The sequence below is a fragment of the Thermobia domestica genome, chromosome 5 (assembly GCF_964235325.1).
Source record: "Thermobia domestica chromosome 5, izTheDome1.hap1.1, whole genome shotgun sequence".
In the NCBI taxonomy this organism is placed as follows: Eukaryota; Metazoa; Arthropoda; class Insecta; order Zygentoma; family Lepismatidae; genus Thermobia; species Thermobia domestica.
Genome location: NC_137458.1, coordinates 241,570,607 through 241,593,931, shown reverse-complemented (window position 1 = coordinate 241,593,931; position 23,325 = coordinate 241,570,607). Strand labels below are relative to the sequence as shown.

At 33.3% G+C, this 23,325-nt stretch overlaps 1 protein-coding gene across 8 annotated transcripts in view; it reads right to left on the bottom strand.

The window, feature by feature from the left end:
• Window positions 1–1,811: 1,811 nt before the first annotated feature.
• LOC145686495 (armadillo repeat-containing protein 2) overlaps window positions 1,812–23,325 on the bottom strand; it is a 166,148-nt gene continuing 144,634 nt past the window's right edge. For 6 of the 8 annotated variants that reach the window (XM_081759870.1, XM_081759872.1, XM_081759873.1 and 3 more), the window contains 5 exons: window positions 9,835–9,948; window positions 8,867–8,999; window positions 6,575–6,735; window positions 4,178–4,379; window positions 1,812–2,111 (listed from right to left, as the gene is read on the bottom strand). In XM_081759870.1, coding sequence (XP_081615996.1) covers window positions 2,069–2,111; window positions 4,178–4,379; window positions 6,575–6,735; window positions 8,867–8,999; window positions 9,835–9,948 — 653 coding nt within the window. In that variant the 3' untranslated portion in view covers window positions 1,812–2,068. Of the gene's footprint in view, window positions 2,112–4,126; window positions 4,380–6,574; window positions 6,736–8,866; window positions 9,000–9,834; window positions 9,949–23,325 lie in introns of all 8 variants that reach the window. The other 2 variants (XM_081759877.1, XM_081759875.1) reach the window with 2 other exon arrangements.

Here is a 23,325-nt window from a genome sequence, read left to right as displayed (position 1 = left end):
ACAAATTGCTTATATTTTTATAAATATTTTGTTTATATTTGTTTGTTTCTGTTATATTTGAGTATCTTGTTTATATTTTACCATGAAACGACTTTAACTAGGTATTAATTTGGATAGAAGTTTAAATGGTGCGGTGGGTGAGTGGTTAGCGCATTGAAGTTCTATTTGGTGGACCTGGGTTCGAATCCCGGCGAGGCTGAAACTTTTTTCAAGTGTTTCAATTTCAATTTCAATGCATACTCAGTGTGACATGCAAGATGTTCTCTCCTCCAGAAAGAAAAATATGTTGGAATGAGGAGAATTGGAGAAGGTCTCTCATGGAGGCAATTATTTACAAAGTTATTTCCAACAGTTGTTCTACATTTGATATTTTCAGCTACTTTCAAGCATTTTCTGATTCATATGTGATCAGTGTTTTTATATCTTTGAATATACAGTATATAATGAAAAATACACTACATACACAACAATACTGAAATTAACATATGATGTTCATTGGACAACACGCTCTGAACCAGAGAGATTGATCTCAGAATGGAGAAATGTTTCGTGCCTCATCTACTCACAATTTTACTTCCATACAGACTTGACTCAGTCCTACCAACTGCTGTCAGTGCCGAGAAAAGTTACGTGTAAGTTGGGTTGCATGTGTCTAGGCGTTCTCACAACTGCAAATGACCTGTACCCCAAGTAATGGAATTAGAGCGCTTAGGGGGGAATTACTTTTGTGGCTGGGTGTTCACACAAAACTTTCATACTAAAAGGAAACTGAAAATTCAAATTTAGCATCATCACGTAACACCGGCTTGGCCGATTTGTCTTCGTCACGTATTCGAAACCTTTCCCGTTTGGGAAACTTGTACGAAATTTATAACAAATGACGATCGGATTCATATTCCAAAATATAAAAAGAAAAACAGTTCCCATTCCTTGGTGGTCAAAACTTAACAGCAGGATGAATCGGTTTGTGAATCCAGAACTAAGAGCCTATAGGAGTGATAAGGCATGGATGCTTTTATTTAACCGACGATCTTAAACTAGAAGGGAGAAGAAAATGTGTCAAATTACATTTGACTCATAAAATGCGAATGGCAAATTCAGATAGATATTTAATACATGTAATATCTTTTATATTGCAGAAATAATTTTTAGTAATGTTACTAGTTGCTCCCTCCCAAGTCTTCGGCTCGCTACATGCTAGCGCCATCTATTAGCCTCAGGAAGGCAGAGGAATTAGCGTTAAACATAGACTGAGAAGTTGTTCTATTATAATAAGCATCTGTTTGCTTGATTCGGAGCTTGATCCCCTTTCAGCCCCCATAGACTATATAAGACCAGCATCGAAGTTTTAACATAAATCAGAACCACATGAACTCTCACTGGGTCTCCCGAGCCGAAGTTCCGTACATTAACCACATAGCCACGAGAAGCAACGATTATAAGATATAAACGGATACACGGTAATAAGTAGTTATTGCACTAGAAACGTGTATATCATAATCTATAATAGTTATTGCTTCAAAAAACACTCATTTTCTGTAGTCTTCAATGAAACCGATGACAGTCAATATAGATAAGTTTCACTACATTATCGTGCGTTTTCCATCTTTCTCTGTCCCTCTCATCCGAGTACAATCAATGAAAATAGGAATTCACTGAATCTTTACATACTTTTCTAACACGTTTAAAGTGAATAACTAAACTTTGTTTATCATTTGGCAAGTTGGAGACAACTTTGTGTGTGTATGTAATTGCTGCAGAGTTCGGGTGTAATTTACTGAGAGAATAAAATTCAGTTAACAACAAAACAATTCTAATTTCAATGTTTATTTTACTGTCTGTCGGAATATATATACAACAACAACAACAAAAATACAATAATCATGCTCTTTTTGTATTTCATGTTCAAATGCATTGTTTATGCTATTATTAGTACACTGCGCCACCTATTTTCAAAGGAGCGCTTAGCACTTGTACAATATAAACAAACTACTACATTTTCTGTGAATAAAATATACAAGATATACACAAAATATTATGATATTTCATTATTTGGACGGACTTCATATCACATGACTGTGGAATTATTCCTTGGTTCTGACAATAAAAATCTGCAAAAGAACATAAGAAAATAACTTTAGTCTCGAATATTAAAATATTTGCAGCATTTATACTGTGATGAAGGTATTTATATTACCTACTCTAATACAATTCATTTGAGCCACTATAAACAAAACATTAAACCTTCTTTTCTGTGTTGTGTACTAGGTCAGATTTAACTAAAACCATCGAAATTTTGTTGTCAGCATTATCGAGATAATAGGTGACAACTGGATTAATGAGGATAATATAAAGAGAAGGTAAAATAAATTAATATTAGGAATACACATTCTGCTATTGTATATAACTCTCATTAACCAAATTCTTACATTTTGTCTAGAAGAGTGAAGTCAATGAAAATTCGGAAATCAATTATCTTAGTGTACAGGATAAAAGAGCAGGTTGTTTTCATTCATAACATAATCCTTTAAGCGCCTTATAGAAACTTGTTGAGATCACTGCACACGCGATCCGTCTGAAAAGTATTCGCCTATAGATCCGGAAAAACAATATCCTCACCTAGTGTTTCCGCCGTCCTAATTACCTTCAAACTAGTTTTCTCTTGCCTTAATACACCCAGTTTAGTGAACTTTCCACTACTCGAAACAGGCCTGGAACTCCTCCTTGGGAAGTGCTGTTAGAGCAGCCGTTGTGTTACGCTGCATGTTCTCTGAATGCAATAGTGCACCCCTTTCAGGTGCCTTTTGATTTTCGGGAACAGCTGAAAATCGGAGGAGGCTACATCCAGAGAGTGTGCAGCTTCGCGAACCATCGGAATGTTGTGATGTGCTAAAAATGACAATCACATGTGCAGAATGAATGGGATATTATTCCAATGCATTTATTATTTCGATTCGAAAGGTCTGCGAGAAAAGGCAACGAAACTGATAACAAAATTCCAATATATTTAAGAAATTACACCTGTTTTCTTCTCAGATGAGAATTGGTCTGAAAGAGCATCTGTACGAGAGAAGTTAATGGACAACTTCATTCCAATATATATATAAAAAATGAAATGAAATCTTTCAGTTTGACGTCTCACAATTGTCTGCCAATCGCAGGTTAAGGGAAACGGATGATTAAGGCAAGTGAATGATGACGCAAGAATTGGTGGAATGAGAATGTGGTAGGAAACGGCAGTATCTCGAAAAAATCCACGGACACGATGTAGTCGACCACAAACTTATTTGGTCGGGGATCGAACCAGGAACCTTATACACTAGAGATCAGCGCCCTACCATTGAACCACCGTGTTTCCCCCTCCTCAAATGTATACAGAGGTTGTTAAAACTAAGAATGAAAACATTAGGATGTTTATGGAGAAACAAAAGTTAATTAAAGTGTAAAGATTTTGCAATCGAATCGAGTTTATTATTATACAAACTAAGATTTTTTTGGGTAGTGGAAAATATAATTAATGACTATGTTTATCTATTTACATATAACAATCAATTTATATAACATTTTTGCGGTAAGTTGTTTATTTTACTAATTTTTTGCCAATTTATCGCGCGCACCTTGACAGATAATAGATATATGCACTACTCTCTTTTTTTTATGGTGATTGAAATAAGGGTTTTAAAAAACTGTTCAAGTTTGATTAAATGAATCTTTGAAACTAATATTGGTGGACTGTATAATATAAACGCTGGTTCATTCTACAATAGTTTGGTTTAATAATATTATGAATGTTTCTTACAATTCCGCAATTAAAATAAAATGCATATCGCACACTATGATGATGCAACTATAGGCTGGCGCACACTCACAGACTACTATTTTACACAATTTCAACACGCATCTACTCGGTTTGTTTCTTCTTCTTCTACAGCTGACAAGTTACATTGAGCAAACATCTTTTAACAAAACTAAACAATTGAAATAGGTTAGTTACAACTAAACAATTATTGCTTTCTGGAATTGGATTTTAAAATCCAAAGTGATGTAAAGTAGCTATAATACTATGATTAAAATTATTTTTTTATTGATTCATAAGGTAAACTAAAAATGTAAAAAATGTGCGTACATATACCTCTAGTACGATTGTCCTTTGCATTATGTAGTGAAGAATGCTTACACAGACTGAAAATCTTCCAAAGGCTCAAGGTCCAAAGGCTCTTGAGATTTCAGTGATTCTAACCGATCCAGAAATGCTTCAATTTTTTCAAGCAAACTAGTAGCCACACCTGCAAATTCTTCCCATGTTTGATACGCAAGGGACATAACAATGGATTCTTCGGCTTCCATTCCTTCAGTGATTCCAAATAAGCGTTCTTCATCTGAAAAAAAATAAAATTAAGTCCTAATTAATATTCTCTTTATGGAATCACGTAAAACATAAACAAATTGATGAATAAAAAATATGGTAGAAATACTATTCTTGTCTCTCTCAATCATTTTTACTTTTCTTTTTTATTTCTAAGATTATACATCTTTGTTTCAACAGTAGAAAATGGGATATAGAAAACCACCATTAATGTCACCGTTACTCATCAAGATGTTAACGGATCGACTCCATTAACGAACTGCCGAGATTGCCGAAATAATCGCTGAAACTCTCTATTGCAAATAATAATAATAATAATCCTTCAAGAGTTATTGTGCGGAGTAACGGACGTACTAATATTACATCTTATAAGGACCACTAGTATGATTCTAATAATTGTTAATACAGTAAAACCTGTCTTCAACGGACCCTTTATTAAACGGAAAACTGTCTTAAACGGAAATATTTCTTGGTCCCATGAATTTTGGAGAACAAAACGTGTAAAAAGTCCCTTCATTAAGCGGAAACTGTGTTACGCGGACAACGGAAAGAAAAATAAACATTTAACGGAAAATTCTGAGTTCCGGACTACAGCGTTTAGAAGATGTTTAGACATTTTGTGAGACACATACATTATACTGTCTGCGATAAAATGTTCGTTCTTTTGTTAAATATTTCTGGACAGTGTAGACCTTCCCCAACCACTACTCATATTCACTCCCACAAATTGTCCTTAATCCCCGCAACTTAATCAAGAATCATACGGAATGTCGGAAAGAAGAAAACGAGATAGAGGAAGAAGAGGAATACGATATCGAGTTCGAAGAAGTGTGTAGAATAAATACATATCAAGATGCTCTCAGAAGTTTAAAGGAACTGCAAGAATTTGCCTTACAGAAAAATGATTCTGATTCACTTAGTATAATTTCTCAGGCTAAAGTGTATGCGGAAAGTCAAGCAGCCAAGCAGCAATGTACACAGAAAACCCTACTTGGCTATTAGAAAAATAAAGAAAACGTGTGCATAGCATATTTTGTGTTCATTTAAATTTTTTGTGTATTTATTCGTAGAAGAAAGAAGCACTGTAATCGAACAATGTACGTACAGCAATATATATTTCAGTATGCCTCTTTATAAGCATGTATTTTTTTTTTTAAAGGAAAGGTCTACCTCCACTAAGCGGAAACCTGACTTTAACGGAAATTTTTGCAAGTCCCGCTCGATTCCGCTAAAGACAGGTTTCACTGTATCAATACATATGCAAGTAATCTACATAAACCTTTTGCAAAAAAAATGAAATGAAATCTTTCAGTCTAACGTCCCACGTTTATACCCGTTAGGCTAAAGGAGACGGATGATTAAGGCAAGTGAATGATAATAAAAGAATTGGTGGAATGAAAATATGAAAGGAAACGAGAGTACACCGAAAACACCCACGAACAAGATGTTATCCACCAAAAACTTACTTGTCTGGGAATTATATCAGGGATCCCACGCACCAGAGGTAGACGCTTTATTACTGAGCTACAGTGTCCTCCATAAACCCCTTGTCTCATTGTCATTTTGAACATTTATAACTTGCAGAGTTTACCTTCAAACTTGTGTTATCGTACAATACTAAGGAAACTGCTGTAATTGCAATAACAACACGTTTTATAAGCAAAGCAGATAAAACACTGTATTTAGCCAAATATGAATGATATTTTGTGCTTATATTGACCACTTAATATATTTACGCTTATTCAGTAGTCACAGCTACTTCATCTCATTATAGTTGGTAGTGTCATCAAATATAATGGCTTTAGTGTTTAAATGAATATTTATAGCTGTGGTTTCTATTTTTCTCATCTGAATAGCCTTTCTTCCTACTTTATTCTCTTGAAAATGCTTCCATTTGATGGCAAAAACTTCACAAATTAAGCAACTGGAATTTGGAATTTTACATAGAGCAGAAAGTTTGTATATTTTATTTTTATTTATAGTTCTGTCCTTTAAGCATTCGATATCAGTATATGGAGGTAAGAAATGGTTTTGAGTATCATTTAAACGAAAAATCCGGACAAAATCAACAATTATAATAAATACACATACAAAAATTACACAAGCCAGTGTCTTTCACGGCTAATACACTAATACACAATACATATTTAGTGTTATATTTTGTAAAATAATAATTACTATTTAATAATCACGAATACATTCACTTACCAAGATAATCTGCCAAGACACTTAAAAGTTTATCAGTCTCTTCTTTGCCTAATGCACCAATGAGATTCTCGGTTTCAATTATATAATTCCATAGAACTTGACACACCAAACATGCTAACTGCCAATCACCATCGTCTATTTTACACAGGACGTTCGTCAATCTGAAACAAAGTTAGCATATAAATTAATAGAAAATGGCACCAATATAATCTGCTATTTAGCAAAATTAAAGCAAACAAGCAGGTAGTGTGTGAATATATACATTAGTCAATTGCAGTTTAAAATCAAATTATTGAATTACTGAGAACTGGTGTTCATATTGGGTATGAGTAAAAATTGGTCGTTTACACAGCTCACCGTTTAGCAAAGTACTAACCTAACAGACGGCGCTCCCAGTGCATGAATTAGTGATCATGTAATCAAGAGTTCTTAGAGTAGCAACTGGCAGTGAATGTGGACGTGAAGATTTTGCGGGACAAAATAGTGTGTGGACATCAATAAGTAACACATCAGACACCGTTTAGTTTTTGAGTTCGGCACAGGCAATATTGCAGTCACAGCCTGCTGTAACATTTGGCAAGAGCATAGGGCAGACTTAGCTAACGATAGCACCGTCGACATTAGTTTCTATAATTTAGGACACACATATCAAGATCAACTATAGCTTGGACTTCTGCAGAACTTTTTGAAGAGGATCTTGACCAAGTCATAAGAAACAGCCCAAAGCCAATCGTAGCGGAAACCTTACAGGGACACAAGATAACAATCAAAAGATGACTTAAAACACTAGGTTTCACCACAAAGTTTGATCGTCGAACTTCACATCAGCTGAGTGGAAATCAACATGAGGGGCAAATCGTGACCTGTGTTACTTTGTTTTTCCGATATAAAAATAATCAGTTCTTGCCACCTACTGGCACAGGTAATGAAAGTGGATTATGAACCAGAACGTAAGGCGTCACAGGACTATCTGTTACATTTCTGAAACGCCACCATCAACGTCCACACCAGAACTTCATCTCAGAAAAGTGTTTAAATATGTTGTCCATGGTGGTATGTCAAAGGAATAATTCACTAGGAGGTTATAGATCGAACAACTACTACTGCCTTCTACCTGTGAACAGTTGGACAGACTGCGAGCAGCACTGCGACCAAAGCGGCCAGGCTTCATCAATTGTCAAGGAATAATAAACCTTTATACAATTTATTCGAAATTTAAGGAGAAATGAACTTTAATTTCTTCTTTGAGAGATTACATCAAGAATAACACACGAAAGAACATGGCCTCCTCGGAATTAATTCTCAACAAAATAAATATATAAATATAAATATATAAATAAATTTGTATATATATATTTTGTTGAGAATTAATTGCGAGGAGGCCATGTTTTTTCATGTATTGTTTCTAATGTAATCTCTCAATGAAGAAATTAAAGTTCACTTCCCCTATAACCTGAATCTATGGGCCTATCCTGATGCTATGGAGAAATCAGAGGGTTTAAATTTCGAATGATTTGTATAAAGGTTTCTCTGTTGTTTACAAAAAGAAAAATGTTTTACCGCAACTCGAAACACAGTGGTCGTACGTAACAACGATTTAATTTTTGCGTAACTATGTACGGAGATAAATTTAGAAGGTAGATCAATAAAATACGGTGAAATGTACAGTTGATATCGTACAAAACTCATATATCTGTTTCCTTTATAATAAAGGAAATAAAATGTAAAGGTGTATATTTATGGAATTAATGTTTTTATTATCATCATTATTTTCCCTTTTTAATAACCAGACCAACTGCTTCAAGAGAAATTGGAGACAGTGTTATTTTGCTTGCGTAAATGTAAATGGTGTAAAAGAATTACCTATAGTTGTAAGGAATCTTCTGTGAAAAATTAAAAGGAAAAAATATTATTTTTTCAGTACTAGTGCAAGAAGAGCTAAGGGAGAGTAGTCGATAAGATGTCTAGGGTTCGATTGATTAGGGAGTGATTTATACAAACTAGGGTGTGATTCATACAAACGCGACTCAAGGGTTGACTCAGCCTCCTGTATGAAATGGGTACATGGAAAAGTTTACGACTAATGGAGGCCAGAGCATAATAGTGACCACATCATCATTTACACATCAAGGTCATGATGTGTGAAGCCTTACCTTAACAACTGCCCATGTTCTTTCAAGTGAAAAGCAATTTCAGTCGAACAGAGGAACTGTCCACCTTATTTCCAATTCAAGTCTAAATAAACTTGAAATGAAATAAAAATATACAGAAATTAAATGAGTTATTCGTTACCTTTGAACACCATTCCCATCCTTTAGTGCACCTCTTTTATCAGGATCAGCCATCATGTTGACTAGAATTCCTACTGTAGTGTATAATAGCTCTCGATTCTCTAAATCCAGTAGTTGAAGTAACTTGTTTAACACTAGAAGTAATATTTAAAAAATGAAAATGTGCAAATGATTTATAATAACAAGGAAAAATGTTTTATGATACATTTTAATTTACACTGAAGCAATACTTCAATGTACACAATATCAAACAGTGAACATAAAGCCTTTCTATTATTTGATATAAGCAGTAACCTCCCGAAGTTTAATGGTGTTATCTTTTCTCAGACTGTGTATACATGTATCATCTATTCAATCTTTACATGTTTTGTATTAATAACACGAAAAAGAGTGCTATTCATATTGCTATAAGCTGCACTTAACTTTCATGTTATTAACCTAAGATATATGTATATGAATGTATTATCACATGAACCTATACTTTGAAAGTCAACTCATTTTACGCTGTTTTGATTACAGTAAAAATATTGCTAGTCTATGAAGTTAATATATATCAAGAATTGAACTTTCTGTTGTCAAATGGATAATAACCGTTCTTGATATGCAAAGCTAGGTAAATCTAGTATTGCTAAACAATCTAAACAAAAATTAAAGAACCTGATTTTAAATCTTAAAATTGTCATGAAATAGTTAGAACATTAAAGATAATCGCCCAGTCATTTTCAAAATTGATTTATTCTCTATATCCTTAAAATAGCTTTCAAAACGTTGTCATAACTTCAGTTACTTTGTGTAATTTAAACAATAATAAGAGGTTTAAAAAATGTATGGCCAATTTATGCAGAAAATTATTGACAAACTAGATGTTATTAAACATAATTTACTTTTAAAGGTGTCTACATCTATGAAATTGTTTATCGTTAACAGAATAATCGTTTTAAAATCAATTAATTTTATAAATGTACCTACCTCCACTTTCAACAACGTAATCCCGAATTTCTTTTGACCTGGTCAAATTGCCAAACACTCTTGTAGCTTCAACTATACCTTCAATGTGGTCTCCCAAAACAAGAGGGCAAAGCGCTAGAATATGTAAGATGTTTTAACATAGGAAAGTTACAATAAATAAAAATACAATACAATATATTGGCTAAATCCTTAAATGTCAACTCACAAAAAAGATTGGATTTCTCAATATTTATTTAACGAAAGTAATTGACGAATCTTAATACGAAATTGGACGTCCAAAATTCTTATATAAAGCCTTTCTAATTTTTTAGTATTTTTCTTGAACCTTTTTTTTTTTTTTTTTTTTTTTTTTTACAGAAAAGCAACACCATACATGATAATGGGCAAAACAGGTAGTTCAGATACCACATTAATTGTAGATTCACATTTCATATAGGGTTGGCTCAGAAAACTCTAAATAACAAACGCTATTAGTAATATATATCTTAACTATATATAAAACTACATGAACTGATATAAAATACAGGGGTACTTCCGTTTGACGTGGAAAGTTGAAATTTGGCATGATTGTAGCTTTCCGGGACTAATCCAAAGGAAAATTGTCAAAAGTGAATATTTTTAATTTTTAGGGTCTCTAAAGGAGGCAAAAAGAAATTCCCCATGTTAATTAAACGGGTCTTTTTTTGGACCTATAATCTCATGTTTTACGTACTTGGAATCAGGGTTGAAAAAACAAAGTTTTTTTGAAAAAACAACAGAAAGAACGTTTTTTATGTTTAAAACATGTTTTTTTTTAAAAAAAAAAAACAAAACGTTTTTAACCGGCACATGGTGGTAGATGCTGTAAGATCCCAAAATCATCAAATATTTTACAGGTGCCCACCGGCACATGATGGAAATACCGTCAGGCTTACGCCATTGTAACGATCCCAAATTTCTAAATATTTTCGATAGATAACAGTCTTGATAGACAAGTCAGGTACATTAGAGATTTTTAAAAGATAAATCCCATTGAGTTGAACATAATAACGATGCATTTTGAGTAACGAGTACAATGTAATTTATAGTTTTTGCTGAGAGAAATTCAGTAGAGTTATTTTTAGCCCACCCTCGCTACGTTTGTGCATTTGCTCAGTTAGAGTAACTTTTGTTTCATTTTTTTTATTTATTTATTGACTTATTTGTGGGTGAGAAGAAAAGATTTTGCCAAGTTGTTATATTTTGTTTTTCTTTCTGTTAGTATATAAGAAGTGTCATTTATATTCTGGTGTTGGATATATATATATATATATATATATATATATATATATATATATATATTAGTGTAAGATATTTATTTATTAGTGTGATTAGGAATTGTGACTTAGAAAATAGCTATAATGGACAATACTACAGTTATATCCTCTGCCTTAGATCGTTTAGTAGAATCCCCCAAATTCTCTGGCAAATTGAACGAGTCAGTTCAGTCATTTTTTTTAATCATTTTGAGGATTTTTCTATCCTTCATAACCTTCGTGATGTATAGAAACGTCATTTGTTACCGTATTGTTTAGAAAATGGAGCTCGCGCCTTCTTGTTAGCTTTACAATCGACCGCAGAATATGACAATTTTATGTATGTTCAGATTAAGAAGAAAGTAACAGAGGCTTATCAAGATAATATAGTTTCACAAGTTTTGGAGCAAGAAATGAGAAATAGGGAACAGTTAGATTCTGAATCTGTCTTAGATTACATTTTTCATAAGTGGAAATTAATACTCGAGTACGATCTGAAGATGCCGTTGACCGAACAAATTAACTTGATAATTGACGGGCTATTGCTTTCGTTCTATTCTGTAGTCGTAAGAAAATCATTTAGGCCTGTTATTGAGTTAGCAAAGTTCTTGGGTTTAGAAGAAAGAATTAATTTTATTGTCAGCATGCGTAGTCAGCGATCGAAGTCCTTGGCAGTAACAGACGAACATAATATACATCCTGTTGGTAATAATGCTATACAGCAAAAAGAAAATATTTTAGAATCTAATAAACAGAACGTAAATGAATCTAAGTCAGCCTTATGCAGAAAAAAATTGCTTGATCACTCAGTTAAAGGATATCAAAGTTTAACTTGAAGATCTTGTGCAACGAACTGCGCTACCAAAAGTTTTTCACGCACACAAAGGAAAATCTGTGTGTATACAATCTTATGAGCGTTCGCGTTTGGAGCATAGAAATCCATCCCTTGCAAATATTTCTTATGAGCGTTTAGGAAGTCGAAGACTGTTAATTAATCGAGGAATACTACCTTCGCCTTCTCTCATACGCAGCCTCTTGTTTCTGATAATACAGTCAATGTAAATCAGAATGTTAAGTCGAATAGGAATAAAGCAGACAGTAATATGTGTAATAATATTAGAAATAGTAAGCGATATTATGTCCCTATTCAATAGGAAGCTTATTTGCCTCATGTTAAAGTATATATTGATAATAAGCCGCATTTATTTCTATTGGATTCAGGCAGCACTATCAGCATAATTTCTGGCAATAATCTAAGTAATAAGCATAAAATACTCAAAGGAACGACTTTTATTCGTGGCGTCACTGGAAATTCTCAAGAAAGTGATCAAATCGCTTTAGTGAAATTTAAATTAGGAGGACAGTATTTTACGCATCCTTTTCGAGTGTATAAAGATTTTCCGTATAATAGTATAATTGGCCAAGATTTCTTGAAAAATCATCTTGCAATAGTAGGTCACAATATGAATTCTTTCAGTTTTGTTAAATTTGGTATTCCTCCAAGAGTTGAATTGCCGCCATACGTATCTTTTGATGAAATTTCTAACCATATAGCGAAATTATATAAACCTCAATTTTTAGTAGCTCGCTCTGTTTTACCTCCAAATTCAAGTGTTCAGGTTACGTTGAAGAAAATAAATGATCTTGCAGGTACTCGCAATTTACTTGTTCCCAATGAATTAATAGACACGCAGCCACAAATTTTTGTGCGTAAATCAGTTGTAGACGAAATTCATCCAGTAATTTCTGTGATTAACCTTACTAAAAGTAAACTTTATTTGAAAAAAGATATTGTTTTGGGTTCTACCGAATATGTTATCAGTGATACCCACTTCAAGAAACAAAATTGCGCTAACAATAAGGTCCATCAAGTCAATGCAGTAGATACAAAATCTTTTCCTGAAGGTTACGATAAATATCGCGTAAATATTAACCCTGAATTGTTGCCTCATCAACAACAGCAATTATATGAGTAGTAGAGGAATTTTATTCTACTTTTTCTTGGAATGAATTTGATTATGGTTGTGCTAAAGGATATAAGCATAAAATTGAATTAGTACACAATATTCCAGTCAATCGCTTGCAATTTGCCATCCCATATCATCTATGGGATGAGATTAAAAAACAAGTAGATATTTTATTGAAAAGTAAGATCACTGAACCTAGTATTAGTCCTTATATTTCTCCGGTAATGCTTGTTAAAAAGAAGAATGGACAATATCGATTTATAGAAGATGGGAGATACATCAATAAAAAATGGTTGCTGACTCCTTTCCGGTTCCTCTTATCCGAGACATTTTGACCTAATTTGGCACGACGCAAATATTTATGTTCTAGCGATGTTTTCGTAGCATTTTTAATATTCCCCTCACTGAAGAATCAAAACCTATTACAGCTTTTTCGATTCCTGGCGTCGGATCATACCATTTTAATCTTTTGCCTCAGGGTATTAAGACATCTTCTAGTGGTATGAACAGATTAGTGAAACTCACTTTAGAAGGCCTTCCACAAGATAAAATATTTGCCTATGTTGATGATTATTTTTGGTCTAGTGATAGTTTTGATGAAATTGTGCATTTAACTCGCATGATGCTTCAAAGAATAAAAGAAATTGGTTTAAAGCTTTCCCCAGAAAAAAACAAAATTAGGATATTTCTCATTAGATGTTCTAGGTCACACTATTAGTAAAGATGGTTTGTCTATTTCGAAACGAATAATTAACTCAATTTCCAACTATTAACGTCCCAGTTTTTTTTAGGTTTGGCTTCTTTTGTTCGTTCATATTTACCTAATTTCAGTTAATTGGCAGAAGCGTTACTTTCCTTGTTGAAAAAAGATGCCTCTTTTCGCTGGAAATAACCTCAAGAGACAGCATTCAATAATATCAAGCAAGCCATCATTTCAGCTCCTTGTTTAATGACATAAGCCTGATTATCCTCTTTACCTCTATTTTGATGCCAGCAAAGTTGCGCTTTCTGGGCTGATCAAACCACCTCAAAATTCACCTGACAACACAAATCTAGTACCCATTAGTTATTGTGGTCGTGCGACGTTTCCTAATGACAGAAAATTACATCAACTTGAATTACTAGCATTGCTGTATTCTTTACGTTCATTTAGGTATTTTCTCTTGGGACGTCATTTTTATTTGAAGATGGAATGTCAGTTTACTCTATTTGAAGCAAACAAAGAATGTAAGTAAAATTTCCAGATGATTGAGTGAAATTGAATCGTATAATTTTGCTATTTCACATATCAGTGGCTCCAGCAACATAGAGGCAGATGCTATTTCACGTTTTTCTAACCCCCTAGGGATTTGGAAAATGAGAAAAAGAATCAAAAAAATCAAAAAATGTTGTTTACTCAGAACATAGTAAATTCGTTTTCAATTTTAGATTAACCAAATCTGGCAACAGAACAGCGTAAAGATTCGTTTTTTAAACATATTTTTTCTTGGTTGGAACAGAAAGAAGATAGAAATCCTAAAACAGATCGCCAAGCGTTATATTTTACTATTAAGGATGGTATTTTGTATAGAAAACAGAAAACTTCTCAAGGTACAAAGTTTTTAGTTGCAGTTCTTACTTCTTTACGTTATAAAGCTTTTAATGCCTGTCACGTATCTGCATTGGGATCATCTCATTCTAGTTATTCTAAAACCTATGATATGTTGGTAAAAACAGTGTATTTTCCGAACATGAAGAAATATATATATCAGAAATGTCGTGAGTGTGCCTGTCAGATATCAAAATCGAAAATTGGTTCTCCGTATGGTAGATTGCTTACTTATCCCTCAGTTCCGCCCTTCTATCGCGTCCACATAGATGTAGGTGGGAATTATTCTTCCAATAATATGTTGAATCATAAATATTTGGTAGTTGTAGTAGACAGTTGTACCAGACACATAATTGCAGATTCCCTTCCTGATGTTACAGCAAGTACTTTGGCATCATTTCTTTTATCATAAAGTAATTTTAAAGTTTGGAATTTTCTATGAAATTGTCTTAGACAAAGGCAGTGCATTCACTAGTGGACTATTTAAAGAATTATGTGTTATGATTGGTGCTAACATGCGTTTTGTAAACGTACATGGGCATTATAGTAATGGTGTTTGTGAAATTGCTATTAGAAATATAGAACAACAATTGAAATCAGCTTTATGTGATAAAGATTTAGGAGAATGGATTGACTTATTGCAACCCATAGTCTTTTCGCTTAACGTCACCAAGAATTTATCTTCTCAAATTTTACCATTTGAATGTCTTTTTGGCTTTAAACCTAGGTTACTTCATCAGGCAATTTTAAATACCCCGTGTCAATACGAAGATAATGCCATTCGTTTACAGCAATTACAAGAGATTAGGGACAGAGCGCAAGAAAATCTTTATAAACGTCATAAAACGGCGACAAATTTTTTTGAAAAGACAAACAAAACCTGCTTTTAAAGGAGAAAAAGTTTGGATATTAGATACTACAAGGAAGAAAGGTCACGCCAAAGCATTCAGCGGAAAGTTCATTTGGTCCAGGCATAATTGAACGAGTGGAAAATCCAAATTCGTGTTTTGTTAAGTATAAGACGCCCGAGGATCTTATAAGATAGACAGCATAGCAGTCCAGAGATTGAAGACGTTTTATGAGAAGAAAAACCCGGAAGAGGAAGACAACCTTGAAGACTCTGACGAAGAGATGCCTATTAACGTCTGCACGGAAGACCCTACGGGACGAGACGCGAAAACCATCAAGGACCACCAACCGAAGAAATTTTCAACCCCAGGAAACAATGTTTAGAACAAGAAGTTTTCATCCCTTCTCTTCATATCAAAGATGTTGGGATTGCCGAAAATCTACCAACGTGGGCAACTACAGGGAAGAATTCCACAGAAGAAAAAACAAAATTTGCTTGTAATACTGCCATCAGAAGATTAGTATTTATAAAGGTAATATAGCGGATATAAAAGCAGATGCCTTAGTAAATCCGACGAGGGAAACCTTAACTCCTTTAGGTGGTGCAGATAAAGTTATTCAAGACGCAGCTGGAACTGAATTTTTAGAAGAATGTTTGACCATACCATCATTGAAGCCAGGAGAAGCGAAGATTGCCAATGGTTATCGTTTACCAGCTAATTATGTAACGTTTACCAGCTATTATGACATGTGGACCACGTAATTCAGACAAGATTTTATGATAGACGTATAAAAATCGTTTTAAAGTGATGTTGGAGAATGATCTTTCCACAATTGTACTACCTAACATTTCGACTGGAGCATTTAAATTTCCGAAGTTAGAAGCTGCCAAAATTGCTTTGGCTACAACAAGAATATTTTTAGAGGAACACCTTGATGACGTAGACCGTATCGTATTGTGTGTTTATGACAGAGAAAATTGGGACATTTATCAGCGATTACTCCCCATATATTTTCCCATTGATGACGAACCTTTTAGTCCGTCTGTCCACACGTAACATCTATGTGGATTACTTTTCTTGAAGACTGAATTGTGGATACGAACACCTTGTAGATGGATGATGAACTTTCTTTTGCCACTGTCTACGCCTAGAAGTTAGTTTATCTTGGTTTTGAATTGTGCTCCCAAATCTACCGGTAGAATACTTTGAAACTTGAAGCATTTCAAACAGTTGAACAAGAAATTTTCGAATCACTAGGTTATTTACGATCAGCTAGCCTCGTTAACAAATTTGGAACACGTTGATATCTTCAAGAAATGTACCATTTCATTTGATTGGACAATGTATGACTACAAAAGTTTCTTACTTTTATTCTTTTGAAATGTATGTGAAGAATGAAGAAAATTAACGTCATGTATATGAATAGATATTTCAATGGATACATAAAGAAGATGCAAGAAGATCGATGTCAAGACTGCAAGAACCATGCTCTATCCCTTCAGATGTCCAGGATTTGATGCCATGATCGATGTCTAGGATTCGATGCCCGAAAAGGACAAGACTTAAGAAAGAAGATGAAAATAAGAAGAATTATATGTTAGTTAGAGTTGTAGGTTATATGTGGTGAATAGTTCTATCGTGCTGATTTCATATAGTTTGATTACAGCCAGTATATGGGGCTATAACCATATTTTGGAATTATTTTCCAGTCTACGGATGCTTTAAGCCTAAATAACCTAAAGCTCATTTTTCTCTGGAACTGAATCAGTACCCTTCTTGTGCAGTCTAACTTTACTATCTTTGGTTAGCTAGATAGTATTACAACATTTTTTCTTCTTGCGTATTAGTCACGTTTGATATTGAAGTTATTTTTTGCATTAGAGGAACACACACACATTATATATATATATATATATATATATATATAAGTCTATATTAGATTATATCATATCACATTCATGAGATATTTATTTATTTGATTATGATTTTTTTATTATTATACGTATCTAAGTTTCTGATCATCTGTATTAGTGATAATTGAATTTATTATTATCCCTACCTTTCATGTCCCATCCCTGGGCACTAATGGTAGTCCACACTAACACCTTAAAACACATGTCACTCACTATGATATTATGCAAGTACTAATGTTTATATTTCTTTTTCTTACGTTCCATCTTTCCAGAGAAGCTCCCGACACATGTTCAATGTTACCCAGTGCACTACACGAACTGTCTTTGAAATACATACTCAGCAGTTTACAATGGAAGCTTGATTCAAAACAAACAATATCTCATATAAAGAACTCTTTACCTTCTACATTTTTTTTTTTTTGGGGGGGGGGGGGATTTCTTCGATATTTTTTATTGTACTACGGAAATTTTCGTGTATTTCCAGTTTAGAGGAGAGGCTGTTATAGCATTTCATTATTCTATCTGTTTAGAAATTAAACGATTACGCTCATCTCCATAGTTACAAATTCTAGCTGCTGTAGCCACTTTCTAGCAGGGACTATACGCCATTAAAAAAACTAAGTAAATCCTGGCTGTAGATGTCACTTTATAACATTACTACTACCCGAAGAAAACAAATTTTTTTCTTGCTAAAAATTTTTGAACCCACAATTCGCGTAAGAATTTCATTGATAGGCTTCACTTGGATTTTTGGTGTAATGACTTTAGTGTTCAGTAAACGAAGGTCAATTACAGGTCTAATGCCTCCCGATGACTTCCTTACGCAATGAATTGGGTTATGGTAGTTACTTGGACTTTCCTTTGCAATTCCCAACTTAATCCATTTCTGTATTTCACGCTCGAATTCTGCTTGCATTGCTTGCGGTATTGGATATAATTTTCCAACAACCGGATCTTGATCTGTTAGTTCAATTTTATAGGGTTCGCAACGAATAGGTTTTGGATATTCACAGAAAAGGAATTTATATTTAAGCAATAACTGCAATAGCTTGTCGCGCGTATTATCATCTAAATCATGACGATCTATAATATAATTCTGCAACTCTTCCTCAGAAATTTCCCCATAATTATTAAATTTCGATGATATATCATTTTCCTTAGTTAAAAGATTATTTTCTTTCTCAACAGCTAATAAATTTGCTTCTTCTAACGGATTTTGAGATTCGTCTTCCAAATGTACTAATAATATTTTCGGATATGAAATGTCCAAGACTATAGTTTGTAATTTATCAGATTCTAACGTTAACTGTTTATTTTTATTATCTAATATTGCATTGAATTTAACAAAGAAAGAAGATCCCAGTAGTAGATAAGCCTTCATGTCCTTTTCTAAATTATATTTTTGTTGTGGGTTTTCTTTTTTTTTCTCGCGGACTTCTCTCCCCACTTTTCTTCCAGTCAATGAATAATTTGAACTACCTAATACAATATTATCAATATGGAGGATTCAACACGGACAAGGACCCAGTGTCATTCGTCGGAGACTTAATTTCATAGTTGATATACGGTAAGTATGGAAAAGAAAACTTAACCAATCTAAAAAAAAAAAAAAAAAAAAATGTGAAATAAAATTTCTACAACTACAAACACAAACAGCAACACAAACGAATCCCGAACAAAACTACCACTTTCCCTCTGGAATCCTGGAAGGAGCTACTACCGGAGGCGAAACTCTCGCTTGTCTAATTCAGCGGAGTGCCTCTATCCATTTCCAACACCATTTGTCGACGCTAGATCGATTACCCTGACTTGAACACCGACCTACCAACCAATCAAAAATCTTTGATTTGGTTACTCGGTAATGAGTTAGATTTTTCTGTCTATTCGGGTAAAAGAAGGATTTCCTATCTCTTTTATTTGATTTATCAGTGTCCTTATTAAGCTTCTTATTCACTCCCTTAGAATAGCTGTTTATTAATATGGCCTACATTTATATTATAGATTTCTCTACTACAAACTACTTCTACTCTTAACCTAGAAACATCACAGGACCTATCTTATTTTCTACATTTTCTATCATTAACAAAGATTTATCATTAGATTACTTTCGTACATTCAAGTCCTGGGCCAGATTTTCATTCCAATCTAGAACAGAGTCACTATTCAAGTTTACTTCCATTTTCCCAGACTCAATATTAGAACTTATTTCATTAAAACTTTCAATCAATTGAGTTTTCACTGTTTGAATTTCCGATCTTACTGCCAATAATTCGGTTGACACCTTTTTATCTAAATTAACAATAGACACTTTCACTGAATCAATATTTGAATTTACTTCCGCTTTTACTGATTTCACTTCAGCTGTCACACCATCAATCCGTGAATTAACTGATTTCATTTCTACTGTCACACCATCAATCCGTGAATTAACTAATTTCATTTCTACTGCCACCCCATCAATCCGTGAATTAACTGATTTCACTTCATTAATCATCTGAGTTTGGAAGGATTTCATTAGATTTTTCAAAGTTTCGAGGAGGGGTCCTCCTCTAATCTCGATCTCCGGGACCTGTTTCCGATAACCACCTCCAACCCCACGTATAGAGGTTTCAGGATTGCTAGACCCAACGAGCGTTTCGGATCTTTCATCACTAATTATATTAATATTAACACCATCACGGGAATTACCATTAGGACCATCTCATGTGAACTATCGCTTAGTCTTAATTCTTTATCACATGCTTCACACAACCAAAGACCATCATTTTGTTTTATCAATTCAATGTTTTCTTTTGACATTCCAATACAAGTTACATGAAAAAATGTTTCACATTTATCACAACCCATTGATTCTTCCTCGTCTGCACTTTCTTTACGTTTACAACAATTATGAACTCTTGTCTCCATATTACTAACACTGAAACTAATAATCATTATTTCATAAAATATTCGTCTGCACAAATCCCAGGCAAGCATATGGAAGGGTTAATACAACAAATTAAACTTCTTTAACTTTATCGCTTCTTATAAGAAATGACCATTCCACCTTATCAGTAATCCTGGCTAAGGGGTTCGCCACTTTATAGAATTTCATTATTCTGTCTGTTTAGAAATTAAACGATTAGGCTTATCTCCATAGTTACAAATCCTGGCTGCTATAACCACTTTCTAGCAGGCACTATACGCCATTAAAAAAACTAAGTAAATCCTGGCTGTAGATGTCACTTTATAACATTACTGCTTCCCGAAGAAAACTTTTTTTTTTTTTTTTAATGAATCCTAAATGATTTAGTAGTCTCTATAGTTACAATTTTCTCATCCACCAACAAATTTGCTAAAATTTATTACTGTTAATGTTATGCGCAACGGTTATCAATTTTAGAGAAAATAACAAATTATTTACCTGTACATCCAAGAACTTGTGGTAATGGCATTCCGATAAGCAGTCTAATAAACATCCTTAGGTCTGTATCCAGTCATCCCATGAACTACTATTTTACTCAGATTTTTTTTTTATATATATATTAATGAAAGGGGATTTTTGAATATTAGTAAAACATTTATTTCTTTTTGTTAACAGAAAAAGGAAAACTTAAACATCAATAGAAGACAAGAAGAAAAGAAAAAAAAAATATACAAAATTATGGTCATTAATTTCAAGAGGAAGCTTATAATTTTGACAACAAACGATTTTATTACATCCTAGTTATTGTTATTCTCTGATGCCGACTATCTATGAATAGTTTATTTCTGTATTTCACTGTATATAAGATATCACAATAAATTATCGCTGTTAAACATATTTCTAATTATTTAAGTAGTTAGTTGAAAACTACAGTATTTAACAGTTCTGGTCAGTCTAGGTACAATTCCACTCAAGCATTTCATATATTATAAACATATAAATTATATCCATATCACAGTCTGCAATCGTTCACGGTAATATCAACTCACATTTTTTTTTTCATTAAATCTCTTTCTTTCGACATGTGGTCCACATATTTAAAACATATTCTTATATTTCACTATTTGCATTCAAATTGTCGTCACCTTTTACCACATGCAATTATTACATTACAACACATTCAAATCAAATATATATTACTAACTAATAGAAGCTCTAACCTAACTAACCTAATCTAACTTAACCTAAATATTGTGGACATATTTAAAGTACTCAAGAAAAAAAATTACACCCTTATAGGTATTCCCCCGTGAACGAGGTATGAAATTATTATTATTATTACCTACACTGAACTTTAGGTAGCATATGAGATAGTTGATATTCCGGTCAAGATTCGAGTAGCCTATTATAATTAACAGCATTCTGAGCACTATCCAATTATCGAATAAACTGACATCATAATTTGATTCACAGATTTTCCGAGTTAATTAAATCTGATATCCAATAACGTATTTCATGTTTCCGAATAATAAAATGGATGACTATGTTCAGAGGATACTTATGCATTTTTATAGACCTAGCAGCGATAAAGTTAATCCACCCCCATAGGCCTACCCAGGATTATGTGCAGATGAAACGAGTTTAATTATTCATGGTAGGAAATTTGGCGTTCTCCCATAAATCCATCGTCACCATGAAGATTTGTCTGAATACCAAAACTCACTTCTATACCAATTTACATTTACGGACAAGATGGCTACTCTTACGGGTTACCAATCCCGGAGAAGTTAATACTTAAAGTTTTATGTTTTAACACTTAACTGGCAAGTACCCGTATGTCCAAATGATCTGAAGGTTGTCCTGATTTTAATTTTTATAAGGTTTTTTGGCCGAATAGCACTTTTTGCGGCGATATTTTTCAATTTCTGGGTACTGTCTACATAAAGAAACTTACTTCACCTTCTACTTTATTTTCACTGCACCGGATATCATAGCGCCCTCTAGGACAACTATTACTATTATTATATACTTCCATATATTCGCTTTATTATTAAATGTAGTATTATTTAATTTCCTAAATTTCTAATTTAATTTTAGCAACCTAATTTTATTACTATTATGTATACCCATTATAAATTTTATACTTATTTTGAATTAGCAAACTTTCCGTTTCCGACATCAGGTAGGTATGTAAATAAATAATATTCATTGACTCTTAGCCATCGCTATCACTATTAAAACCCTCACCTGACCTCAACAATCATATTAAAAAGTTCTTAAGTTTTTACCTGATCTAAATGAAATTAAATTTGTTAATTTTATAGAGGAAAAAATGCTATAGAAATTAACTACTCGTACATTGCACCTAGGCGTACTCCAACAATACAATTCTTTACTCGGTTCTTTCACATGTATATTAATAACGTGTTTCTGCTCTGCATGTCCAATCAACGTCATAATTGTCCTCTGAACCGAAATTTACTTGCAATAAATGAAATTTATAGCCTAAGAAGCAATCCTAAATACCGGTAAAACAAGACTATGTGTAATACCAAATCGTAAACATTGTCAACGGAAGTAGTGTTATACCAGCTGGCGCAGATTAAGAATAACCAGACCACAATACTTCCTCCCGAAAATAACCCGTAAGATTCTCAATGTAAAATCTTAGTAAAATATTTACGTATTTACCTCTATACGAACATATAAAAACTATATTGCTATAGTTTACGGGAAAAGTGAACTGTAACAGTATGAAGTAGCTGTATATTAGATGTGAAGTGACCATGTGATAATTGTGTAAACTCTTTACTTAATTCGCCAAATTCAATTATTTTATGTTCTACAGAACCATGAACTCTTTAAAATCCAACGGAACAAAACTTTTATTAATGTTGTACATTGCCAGACAGTTTGAATAAGCATGTATTTGTTTATTGTCACTTTCGAAATTGTCAATAAACACGACTAGTTTCCTTCTTGCCTTTCCGCAT